This window comes from Phocoena phocoena, chromosome 1 (assembly GCF_963924675.1).
Source record: "Phocoena phocoena chromosome 1, mPhoPho1.1, whole genome shotgun sequence".
NCBI classification, from domain to species: domain Eukaryota; kingdom Metazoa; phylum Chordata; class Mammalia; order Artiodactyla; family Phocoenidae; genus Phocoena; species Phocoena phocoena.
Genome location: NC_089219.1, coordinates 125,059,959 through 125,073,438, shown reverse-complemented (window position 1 = coordinate 125,073,438; position 13,480 = coordinate 125,059,959). Strand labels below are relative to the sequence as shown.

At 36.0% G+C, this 13,480-nt stretch overlaps 1 protein-coding gene across 7 annotated transcripts in view; it reads right to left on the bottom strand.

The window, feature by feature from the left end:
• Nucleotides 1-13,480, bottom strand: part of DCAF6 (DDB1 and CUL4 associated factor 6) — a 172,777-nt gene that overhangs the window by 103,676 nt on the left and 55,621 nt on the right. For all 7 annotated transcript variants that reach the window (XM_065874548.1, XM_065874519.1, XM_065874526.1 and 4 more), the window contains one exon: nucleotides 13,280-13,465. In XM_065874548.1, the coding sequence (XP_065730620.1) occupies nucleotides 13,280-13,465 (186 nt within the window). The remainder of the gene's footprint in view (nucleotides 1-13,279; nucleotides 13,466-13,480) is intronic.

The following is a 13,480-nucleotide window of genomic DNA, read 5'->3' as shown; positions in this document are numbered from 1 at the left end:
TCCACAACGGGAGAGACCACAACAGTGAGAGGCCCACGTACCGCAAAAAAATTTTAAAAAAATAAATAAATAAAAGAAAGTAAGACTACAAACCTGTATTCCTGATGAATACTGATATAAAAATCCTCAGCAAAATGCTAAAAAGAAAAAAAACCCCAAAACAATAACACACTAAGTCTAAGCCAGATTTACTTTGAAATGCAAGGATGATTCAACATACACAAATCAATCAAAGTAATTCATCTCATTATCAAAATGAAGGACAAAAACCATATGATCATCTCAACTAATATAGAAAAAGCATTTGACAAAATACAACACACTTTCATGATAAAAAACACTCAACAAACTAGGAATGGAAGGAAATTACCTCAACATAATAAAGACCATATATGAGAACCTCATAGCTAATATATTCAATGGTGAAAAACCAAAAGCTTTCCCTCTAAGATCAAGAACAAGGCAAAGATACCCACTCTCATCACTTCTATTCAATATAGTATTAGAAGTTCAAGCTACAGCATCAAGGCAAGAAAAAAGAAATAAAAGACATCAAAATTGGAAAGGAAGAAATAAAATTATCTCTATTTGCAGATAACCTGATCTTATACATAGAAAACTCTAAAGTTTCTGCAACAAAACTATTAGAATAAATGAATACAGCAAGGTTGCAGTTACAAAATCAACACTTAAAAACCAGCTGTATTTATATACAGTAACAATGAACAACCTGAAAATGAAATTAAGAAAACAACCCATTTACAATAGCATTAAAAAAATAAAATACTTGGGAATAAACTTATTCAAGGAGGTGAAAGATCTGTACACTGAAAACTACAAAACAATGCTGAAAGAAATTATAGAAGACACAAATAAATGGAAAGATGTTCTGTGTTCATGGACTGGAAGACTGAATATTGTTAAAATGTCCATATTACCCAATGTGACCTATATTTAATGCAATTTCTATCAAAATTCCAAGGACATTTTTACAGAATCAAAAAAAAAACCCTAAAATTCATATGGAATCTCAAAGGACACTAAACAGCCACAACAATCTTCAGAAAGCAAAACAAAGCTGGAGGCCTCACACTTGCTGATTTCAAAGCGTATTACAAAGTTACTACATTTAAAACATTATGACAGACCTACAGACCAATGGAACAGAGTAGAGAACCCAGGAGTAAATAAACCCTCACATATGTGGTCACATGATCTTTGAGAAAGGTGCCAAGGCTACACAATAGGGAAAGAATAGTCCCTTCAACAAATGGTATTGAGAAAACTGGATATTCACATGTCCAGTTTTGAAGGAAGTAAGGAAGGAAGAAGGAAGTTGGACCCTTGTTTACGCCACATACAAAAATTTAAATGTATTAAAGACATTTTAATGTAATACTTAAAACTATAAAACTCCTAGAAAAAAACCCTGGGGAAACACTTCATGACTTTAGATTTGGCAATGATTTCTTGGATATGACACCAAAAGCTCAGGCAACAAAAGTGAAAATAGACAATATCAAACTTAAAAACTTCTACAAAGCAAAGGAAACAATCATCAGAGTGAAAAGAGAATCAACAGAATGGGAGAAAATGCACACTGCATCTTATAAGGGATTAATAGCCAAAATATATAAAGAGGGACTTCCCTGGTGGTCCAGTGGTTAAGAATCTGTCTTGCAATGCAGGGGACGCAGGTTCAATCTCTGGTCAGGGAACTAAGATCCCACCTGCCATGGGGCAACTAAGCCCGCACGTCGAAACTACTAAGCCCACACACTCTGGAGCCTGTGTGCCACAGCTAAACAGCCCATGCGCTGCAACTACACAGCCCACGTGCCACAACTACAGACCCCATGCACTCTGGAGCCCGCGTGCCACAACTGGAGAGCCCGTGTGCTGCAACTAATGAACCTGTGCTCTCTGGAGCCCACACGCCACAATCAGAGAAAAGCCCGTGCACCACAGTGAGGAACCTTCATGCCCAACAAAAGATCCCACATGCTGCAACTAAGATCAGACCCAGACGCAGCTACATAAATAACATATATATATGTGTGTGTATATATATATGTGTGTGTGTATATACATATATATAGAACCTCTTCAATTCAACAATAAAGCAATCCAATTAAAAAATGGGCAAAGTACTTGAATAGACATTTTTCAAAAGATATACAAATGACCAACATACACAAAAAGAGCTAACTCAACATCACTAATTAAGGAAGCAAATAAAAACCTCATTTAGCTATCTCCTCACATGTTAGAATGGCCACTATTTTTAAAAAAAACAGAAAATAACAAGTGTTGACAAGGATGTGGAGAAATTGCAACCTCTGTGTACTTTTATTGGGAATGGAAAATGGTACAGCTGCTATGGAGAAAAGTATGGAAATTCCTCAGAAAACAAAAAATAGAATAATCATATGATCCAGCAATCCCACTTCTGTGTATATATATCTAAAAGAATTGAAAACAGAACCTTGAAGAGATATTTGTACACTCCTGTGTTCATTACAGCATTATTCACAACAGCTAAGAGGTGGAAGCATCCCAAATGATCATTGATGGGTAAACAAGAAAAGAAAATATGTTATATATATACAATGGAATACTATTAAGCCTTAACAAAGAAGGGAATCCTGTCATATGCTACAATACAGATGAAACTTGAGGACACTGTGCTAACTAAAATAAGCCAGTCACAAAATGACAATTTCTGCATGATTCTACTTCTGTGAGGTATTTAAACTTATCAAACTCTTAGAAACAGAAAGTAGAATGGTAGTTGTCAGATGCTGGGATAAGGGGGAAGAGGAGAACTGTTCAATGGACACAAAGTTTTAGTTTTGAACAAAAAACTATATTCCAATCACAGTGTATATGTATTCAGCAAAAAAAACCTTTGGCAAAAGGTTATATACTGTTAAAACATCCTTATATAGGCTGCCTCTTTTGTTTATGTGCTGTTTGCGATTCTGATTTAATTTTCTAAGAAGTAAATTATGTTTATACAGAAAAGATCCATAGGGGAGAAAAAAATAAACTCCTACTTCATATTAGCAGAAAAATCAAATCCAGGTGAACTATAAGATTTAAATGGAAAAGACAAAACAATAAACTTTCTAAAAGAGAAAACAGAAGAATGCCTCCATAACCTTCATATAAGATTTTTTGACATCTTTATTTAATAGAGTATAATTGCTTTACAATGGTGTTAGTTTCTGCTTTAAAACAAAGTGAATCAGTTATACATATGTCCCCATATCTCTTCCCTCTTGCATCTCCCTCCCTCCCACCCTCCCTATCCCACTCCTCTAGGTGGTCACAAAGCACCGAGCTGATCTCCCTGTGCTATGCGGCTGAAGAAAAGATTTTTTTCAGCATGATGCAGAAAGCACTAACAATAAAGGAAAAGATCAATGCATTAGACAACACTGAGAACTTCTATTCATCACAAGACACCATCAGGAGTGTGAAAATACAACCACAGAGTGGAAGAGATAGCTTCATATGCAGAAGATATAAGAAATTTCTATAAATCAACAATAATAATGAAATAAAATGGACAACCCAATAGAAAGATTAGGAAAGAAATCTGAATAGGCACTTGACAAGACAGTACATCCAAATAACCAATAAACATATGAAGAGATGCTCAACCTCAGAAGTATCAACAGAAAAAGGCATTTTAAACCACAAGAACCTGTCAAAATTAGAAATTAACAATACCAATTGTTGGCAAAGATGAGGAGCAATAGGAATTCTTATATGCCATTGGTGGGAACGAAAACTGTTACACTTTGGAAAACTATTTGGCATTATCTCTAATATAAACAAATACGTACCCTGTGACCGAACAAGTTTACCTCTAAACATAAATATACTGAAAGTCATGTAAAGGAATGTTCTCCAAACTGGAAATCAAATTTAAAATTTTCATCAACAGCAGAACAGATCAATCAGCTGTGGTTTATTCACACGATGGAATACTAAAAAGCAATGAAAATGAACACATTATACTTGTACCCAACATGGATGAATTTCACAAATGTAAGATTTTGTTCAGCAAAAGACATCAAATTCAAAAACAAAAAGAAACAGAAGACCATTTAATATGACTTCATTTATATAATGTTCAAAAACAGAAAAACTAAGGTGGTTAGAAAAATGAGGTGTTGGAAGTCACGATAAAGGGGCTTCTGGGAAACTTCATGCCTTATATTTCTTTTTCTTTCTTTAAATATTTATTTATTTATTGGTTGCACCGGGTCTTAGTTGCAGTAGGCAGGCTCCCTGGGTGCAGCTCCAGGGCTTCTTAGTTGCAGCAGGTAGCCTCTTTAGTTGTGGCATGTGGGCTCCTTAGTTGTGTCATGTGAACGCTTAGTTGCAGCATGCATGTGAGATCTAGTACCCTGACCAGGGACTGAACCCAGGCCCTCTGCATTGGGAGCGCGGAGTTATCCACTGCGCCACCACGGAAGTCCCAATGCCTTATATTTCTTGATCTTTGTGGTTGTTACATGTACAGATCCACTTTGTGATACTTTACTGAGCTATATGCTTAGTGTTTATGTACTTTAACTACATGTTTTATACATCAATGGAAAAAAATAACTTTAATGGTAGATAGAATAAGAAGGTCTTAACATGTATCTCATCAGAATTCCAGAATAAAAGAATACAGAAAGGAGGCTACAAGATCTGCCTCAGATACCTGACACAAAACAAATATTAAAATATTTGCTTCCTAAGAAATGGGCTTTCAGATAGTGTTCCTCAGACAACACTAAGGCAAGGGAAAGAACCTCAATCTAGCTGAACTAAAAGGAAAAGAAAGTACAACTTCAAGTGGAGGAACCAAGATGGTGGAGTAGAAGGACGTGCTCTTACTCCCTCTTGCAAGAACACCAGAATCACAACTAGCTGCTGGACAATCATCGAAACGAAGACACTGGAACACACCAAAAAAGATACCCCACAACCAAAGACAAAGAAGAAGGCACAATGAGACAGTAGGAGGGGTGCAATCACAGTAAAATCAAATCCCATAACTGGTGGGTGGGTGACTCACAGACCGAAGAACACTTATACCACAGAAGTCCACCCACTGGAGTGAAGCTTCTGAGATCCACGTCAGACTTCCCAACCTGTGGGTCCAGCAAGGGGAGAAGGAATTCCTAGAGAATCAGACTTTGAAGCCTAGTGGGAATTGACTGCAGGACTTTGACAGGACTGGGGGAAACAGAGACCCCAAACTTGGAGGGCACACACAAAGTAGTGTGCACACTGGGACCCGGGGAAGGAGCAGTGACCCCAGGGGAGACTGAACCAGACCTACCTGCTAGTGTTGGAGGGTCTCCTGCAGAGGCAGCGGGTAGCTGTGGCTACCGTGGGGACAAGGACACTTGTCTAGCAGCAGAAGTTCTGGGAAGTATTCCTTGGCATGAGCCCTCCCAGAGTCTGTCATTAGCCCCAGCAAGGAGCCAAGGTAGGCTCCAGTGTTGGGTTGCCTCAGGCCAAACAAACAACAGGGAGGGAACCCAGCCCCACCCATCAGCAGTCAAGTGGATTAAAGTTTTACTGAGCTCTGCCCAACAGAGCAACAGTCAGCTCTACCCACCACCAGTCCCTCCCATCAGGAAACTTACACAAGCCTCTTAGATGGCCTCATCCACCAGAGGACAGACAACAGAAGCAAGAAGAACTACAATCCTGCAGCCTGTGGAACAAAAACCACATTCACAGAAAGACAGACAAGATGAAAAGGCAGAAGGCTATGTACCAGATGAAAGAACAAGATAAAACTCCAGAAAAACAACTAAATGAAGTGGAGATAGGCAACCTTCCAGAAAAACAATTCAGAATAATGATAGTGAAGATGATCCAGGACCTCGGAAAAAGAATGGAGGCAAAGATCCAGAATATGCAAGAAATGTTTAACAAAGACCTAGAAGAATTAAAGAACAAACAGATAAACACTACAATAACTGAAATGAAAACTATGCTAGAAGGAATCAATAACAGAATAACTGAGGCAGAAGAACGGATAAGTGACCTGGAAGACAGAAAGGTGGAATACACTGTTGCAGAACAAAATAAAGAAAAAAGAATGAAAAGAAATGAAGACAGCCTAAGAGACCTCTGGGACAACATTAAATGCAACAATATTCACATTATATGGGTCCCAGAAGGAAAAGAGAGAGAGAAAGGACCTGAGAAAATATTTGAAGAGATTATAGTCGAAAACTTCCCTAACATGGGAAAGGAAGTAGCCACCTAAGTCCAGGAAGCACAGCACGTCCCAAACAGGGTAAACCCAAGGAGGAACACATCGAGACACATAGTAATAAAATTGGCAAAAATTAAAGATAAATTACTGAAATCAGCAAGGGAAAAACAACAAATAATATACAAGGGAACTCCCATAAGGTTAACAGCTGATTTCTCAGCAGAAATGCCACAAGCCAGAAGGGAGTGGCATGACATACTTAAAGTGATGAAAGGGAAAAACCTACAACCAAGATTACTCTACCCGGCAAGGATCTCATTCAGATTCGATGGAGAAATCAAAAGCTTTACAGATAAGCAAAAGCTAAGAGAATTTAGCACCATCAAACCAGCTCTACAACAAATGCTAAAGGAACTTCTCTAAGTGGGAAACACAAGAGAAGAAAAGGACCTACAAAAACAAACCCAAAACAATTAAGAAAATGGACAAAGGAACATACATATCAATCATTACCTTAAATGTGAATGGATTAAAGGCTCCAACCAAAAGACACATGCTTGTTGAATGGATACAAAAACAAGACCCATATATATGCTGTCTACAAGAGACCCACTTCAGACCTAGGGACACATACAGGCTATAAGTGAGGGGATGGAAAAAGATATTCCATGCCAAATGAAATCAAAAGAAAGCTGGAGTAGCTATACTCATATCAGATAAAATAGACTTTAAAATAAAGAATGTTACAAGAGACAAGGAAGGACACTACATAATGATCAAGGGATCAATCCAAGAGGGAAGATATAACAATTATAAATATATATACACCCAACATAGGAGAACCACAATACATAAGGCAACTGCTAACAGCTATGAAAAAGGAAATCAACAGTAATACTGGGGGACTTTAACACCTCACTCACACCAATGGACAGATCATCCAAAATGAACATAAATAATGAAACAGAAGCTTTAAATGACACAATAGACCAGATACATTTAATTGCTATTTATAGGACATTCCGTCCATAAAAAGCAGATTACACTTTCTTCTCCAGCACGCACAGAACATTCTCCAGGATAGATCACATCTTGGGTCACAAATCAAGCCTCAGTAAATTTGAGAAAATTGAAAACATATCAAGCATCTTTTCTGACCACAACACTATGAGATTAGAAATGAAATACAGGGAAAAAAAGTAAAAAACACAAACACATGGAGGCTAAACAATAGGCTACTAAAAAACCAAGAGATCACTGAAGAAATCAAAGAGGAAATCAAAAATACCTAGAGACAAATGACAACGAAAACACAATGATCCAAAACCTATGGGATGCAGCAAAAGCAGTTCTAAGAGGGAAGTTTATAGCTATATAAGCCTACCTCAAGAAACAAGAAAAATCTCAAGTAAACAATCTAACCTTACACCTAAAGGAACTAGAAGAGAAAGAAGAACTAACAAAACCCAAAATTAGCAGAAGGAAAGAAATCATCAAGATCAGAGCAGAAATAAATGAAATAGAAACAAAGAAAACAATAGCAGAGATCGATAAAACTAAAAGCTGGTTCTTAGAGAAGATAAAACTGATAAACCATTAGCCAGACTCACCAAGAAAAAGAGGGAGAGAACTCAAATCAATAAAACTAGAAATGAAAAAGGAGAAGTTACAACAGACACCAAAGAAATACAAAGCATCCTAAGAGACTACTACAACAACTCTATGCCAATAAAATGGACAACGTGGAAGAAATGGAAAAATTCGTAGAAAGGTATAACCTTCCAAGACTGAACCACGGAAAAACAGAAAATATGAACAGAACAATCACAAGGAATGAAATTGAAAGTGTGATTAAAAATCTTCCAACAAACAAAAGTCCAGGACCAGATGGCTTCACAGGTGAATTCTATCAAACATTTAGAGAAGAGCTAACACCCATCCTTCTCAAACTCTTCCCAAAAATTGCAGAAGAAGGAACACTCCCAAACTCATTCTATGAGGCCACCATCACCCTGATACCAAAACCAGACAAAGATACCACAAAAAAAGAAAATTACAGACCAATATCACTGATGAATATAGATGCAAAAATCCTCAACAAAATACTAGGAAACAGAATCCAGCAACACATAAGAAGGATCATACACTACGATCAAGTGGGATTTATCCCAGGGATGCAAGGATTCTTCAATATTCGCAAATCAATCAATGTGATACACCATATTAACAAACTGAAGAATAAAAACCATATGATCATCTCAATAGATGTAGGAAAAGCTTTTGACAAAATTCAACATCCATTTATGATAAAAACTCTCCAGAAAGTGGGCTTAGAGGGAACCTACCTCAACATACTAAAGGCCATATATGACAAATCCACAGCAAACATCATTCTCAATGGTGAAAAACTGAAAGCATTTCCTCTAAGATCAGGAATGAGACAAGGATGTCCACTCTCACCACTATTATTCAACATAGTTTTGGAAGTCCTTGCCACGGCAATCAGAGAAGAAAAAGAAATAAAAGGAATACAAATTGGAAAAGAAGAAGTCAAACTGTCACTGTTTGCAGATCACATGATACTATACAAAAAGTATCCTAAAGATGCCAGCAGAAAACTACTAGAGCTAATCAATGAATTTGGTAAAGTTGCAGGATACAAAACTAATGTACAGAAATCTCTTGTATTCCTATACACTAATGATGAAAAATCTGAAAGAGAAATTATGGAAACACTCCCATTTACCACTGCAACAAAAAGAATAAAATACCTAGGAATAAACCTACCTAGGTAGACAAAAGACCTGTGTGCAGAAAACTATAAGACACTGATGAAAGAAATCAAAGATACCAACAGTTGGAGAGATATACCATGTTCTTGGATTGGAAGCATCAATATTGTGAAAATGACTATATTACCCAAAGCAATCTACAGATTGAATGCAATCCCTATCAAATTACCAATGGCATTTTTTACAGAACTAGAACAAATCATCTTAAAATTTGTATGGAGACACAAAAGACCCCGAATAGCCATAGCAGTCTTGAGGGAAAAATGGAGTTGGAGGAATCAGACTCCCTGACTTCAGACTATACTACAAAGCTACAGTCATCCACACAATATGGTACTGGCACAAAAAATAGAAACATAGATCAATGGAACAAGATAGAAAGCCCAGAGATAAACTCACACATGTATGGTCAACTAATCTATGACAAAGGAGGCAAGGATATACAATGGAGAAAAGACAGTCTCTTCAATAAGTGGTGCTGGGAAAACTAGACAGCTACATGTAAAAGAATGAAATTAGAACACTCCCTAACACCATACACAAAAATAAACTCAAAATGGATTTGAGACCTAAATGTAAGACCAGACACCATAAAACTTAGAAGAAAACATAGGAAGAACACTCTTTGACATAAATCACAGCAAGATACTTTTTGATCCACCTCCTAGATTAATGGAAATAAAAACAAAAATAAACAAATGGGACCTAATGAAACTTCAAAGCTTTTGCACAGCAAAGGAAACCATAAACAAGACGAAAAGACAACCCTCAGAATGGGAGAAAATATTTGCAAATGAATCAGCAGACAAAGGATTAACCTCCAAAATATATAAACAGCTCATGCAGCTCAATATTAAAGAAACAAACAACCCAATCCAAAAATGCACAAAAGACCTAAATAGACATTTCTCCAAAGAAGACATACAGATGGCCAAGAAGCACATGGACAGCTGCTCAACATCATTAATTATTTGAGAAATGTAAATCAAAACTACAATGAGGTATCACCTCACACCAGTTAGAATGGGCATCATCAGAAAATCTACAAACAACAAATGCTGGAGAGTGTGTGGAGAAAAGGGAATCCTCTTGCACTGCTGGTGGGAATGTAAATTGATACAGCCACTATGGAGAACAGTATGGAGGTTCCTTAAAAAACTAAAAATAGAATTACCATACATATGACCCAGCAATCCCACTACTGGGCATATACCCAGAGAAAACCATAATTCAAAAAGACACATGCACCCCAATGTTCACTACAGCACTATTTACAACAGTCAGGTAATGGAAGCAACCTAAATGCCCGTCGACAGACAAATGGATAAAGAAGATGTGGTACATATACACAATGGAATATTACTCAGCCATAAAATGGAACGAGATTGAGTCATTTGTTGAGACGTGGATGGATCTAGAGACTGTCATACAGAGTGAAGTAAGTCAGAATGAGAAAAACAAATATCGTATTTTAACGCATGTATGTAGAACCTAGAAAAATGGTACCGGTGAACCGGTTTGCAGGGCAGAAGTTGAGACACAGATGTAGAGAACAGATGTATGGACACCAAGGGGGGAAAACCGCTGTGGGGTGGGGATGGTGGTGTGCCGAATTGGGCGATTGGGATTGACATGTATACCCTGATGTGTATAAAATTGATGACTAATAAGAACCTGCAGTATAAAAAAACAAACAAAACAAAAAAAAACCAACTAATACTAAACTTTCTTTGGGTTATTTGTATGGAAATATGTTAATATAAATGTTTCAGACATTACATGAAATTTCTAAAAATCTTATATGTTCTGGTATAATTTTAAAAGTCATAATTCTAGTTATTACTTTAAAATGTATGTCTCAGAAATAACTAAATTTCCTTGTCAATTGCATTATTATGAACTTTCATCAAATCTTTAACCGTGGTCATTTTTAAGTCTTTTGTCATTTACAGACAGTTCTGGGTGTACTCTGATGCTTTTGCAAATATGTTCCTATAAAAGGGTTTCATCGTCAAGGAATTCATGGAAAAGACTCTGAGAGGTACAGGTTTCTGGTAACTGACTATACTGCTGAACTGAATGAATAAGCATTTTCAGAACTCTAATGGAAAACTGATGAATTCATAAAAGTGCTAACAAAAGATCAAGATGAAAAAAATAATTACATGGGACTGAGTGAACTGATGAGGATGATTATAATTTTTGTGACTTTCTGCTTGAATAATAATAAAAAAAATCTCACAAGGACTCAGAGGTAAAAAATATACAAATCAATTCTCACTGCAAAGTAAAGGAGCTGTTACAGTGGAGGATTACTGGACTGAATGTCAATCTTATGACATAGTATGAGTGTGTTTTGTGTTTGGTAATTGCAATCGTTGCTTTTGTTGTGGTCATCCATTTACAATGCTTGGTGTCAGTCTATTTATCTCTTACAAAAATAAAATACAGTGTGTATGTGTGTGTGTGTGTGTGTGTGTGTGTGTGTGTGAAAAAATTAATCAATTAATTAATCAATTAATTTTAAAAAATAAAAGGTAAAGGACAAAAAAAATACAGAGAATGGTAGAGAATAATCAAAGACTTACTAACTACAAATTTCCCTCATTTTTCAAGATTCCAGTTTCTAAGATCAAGAACATAAATTCCAAGTATGAAAAATAAAAAGCAAATCCATACCTTGATACACTGTTGTGATATTAATTAAGAAGAAATAAAAATAGTGAAGAAAAACAGAATTACCTGCAGTCAAGGAAGAGAGATAAGTTAACTACAAAGGAAGCACAATTAGACTGACTTCTCAATTTTAAAAGTAAGGGCAGAATACAGTGGAATATCACCTGAAACAAAATAACTGTCAAACTATAAGTGTGTATCTAGTAAAACTACCTTTGAAGAACTGACATGAAAAAGATATTTTCTGGAAAAGGATGAAAAGGGAAGAAGTGAATGAAAGAAAGAAAAGGGAAATAGGAAACTAAAACTGTTTTAGATCAACAAACTCTCACCTAAACGAACTGGTAAAGACTGTACTTTACCAGGTACAAAATGACCCCACATAGAAAATCTGTAGCAGAAGAGCCAAAGGTATTGGTAAATATGTCGGTAAACCTAAACAAACACTAACTAATAAAACAATGATAATATTTTAATTCATGAGGGGAAAAACAGAATATAACTACATTCTGAACAACATAAAACTTATATCTATATAAAATTAGACAAGGGATGAAGAGATTATAATGTGCTAAGGTGTACATTCAGGAGAAGACTTTATACTTTGTTAATTACTCTTGTAAAACATGAATGTCCATCTTCCTTGCAAATAGCGGAAACAAAATGGGCCAAATGCAAAACCTTCAAGCAATTCAAAATGAAGGCAAAAAGAGGAGGGGGATATTAATAGGGGAAAATTTTTTCAGATAGAAAGCTTATAATAAGATATATAAATAGATCCAAATATATCAGCACTCACAATAAACATAAATTGACTGAAATCTCCAGTTAAAAGCCAAATTTGTGAGAAACGGATAAAAAAAAATCCAGCTATAGAATACTATTTTTATAAGTACACATCATAAAATAAGGGTACAGAAGAACTGAAATTCAAGTAATGGGAAAAGATATACCAGGTTAAAAGAATATAGGAAAACAATGAATCATCTGATACAAAGAAATGAAATGACAAAATTATAAAGGAGCATTTTGAAGAGTAGGCAATTTTTCTGAACCAAAGCAGTATAATTGAGTCTCAGATTCATTTCACCTCATTTAATTCAGTTTAGGGCTTCAGTTTATTAATATCCTTTAGGAATCGGATTCTTTTGTCTACTGTACTAGCGTCCCTTCTGACCTGAACATTTGATAAGCATGCCGGTAGTGACTTTATGCAAAACAGTGAGAAAGTGGTTACGAAGTTAAAGCCTAGCATAGAGCCCTATAGCACAATAAAGAAGCATCTATAAAGGCTGATATCTGTTTGCTTAGAGTATAGTTGCTCAAGAAATTACAAACCCCATTACTATTACTCACATCTTATTCTTTAACTTTATTCACAAGCCTATCAAGATACATTTTCTCAAATACTGAAATCTAGATATTGTCAATAATATCTTTACCTATTTATGCATGAATGTGTACATACACACAAATCTTCACATATGTACATACACATATCTATCTACACATACATACACACCTATACAAAACAAACACAAATATGTCATATAGATAAATCACAGTAATACTGTACCTCATAGGTAGTTCCATAATGGCACGTAAATTGGCATTGTCTGTTGGTTTCTGCATCTTGCTCAACATTGGTATAAAATATTACTCCATCTCCAGAGCAGGATACAATCTGCTTATCATTTGTGCATGGTAAGAACTTTGCACTAAATATATTTGCTCGGTGCCCTGAACGAATTGTTGTCAAAACCTAAAACACAGAGGG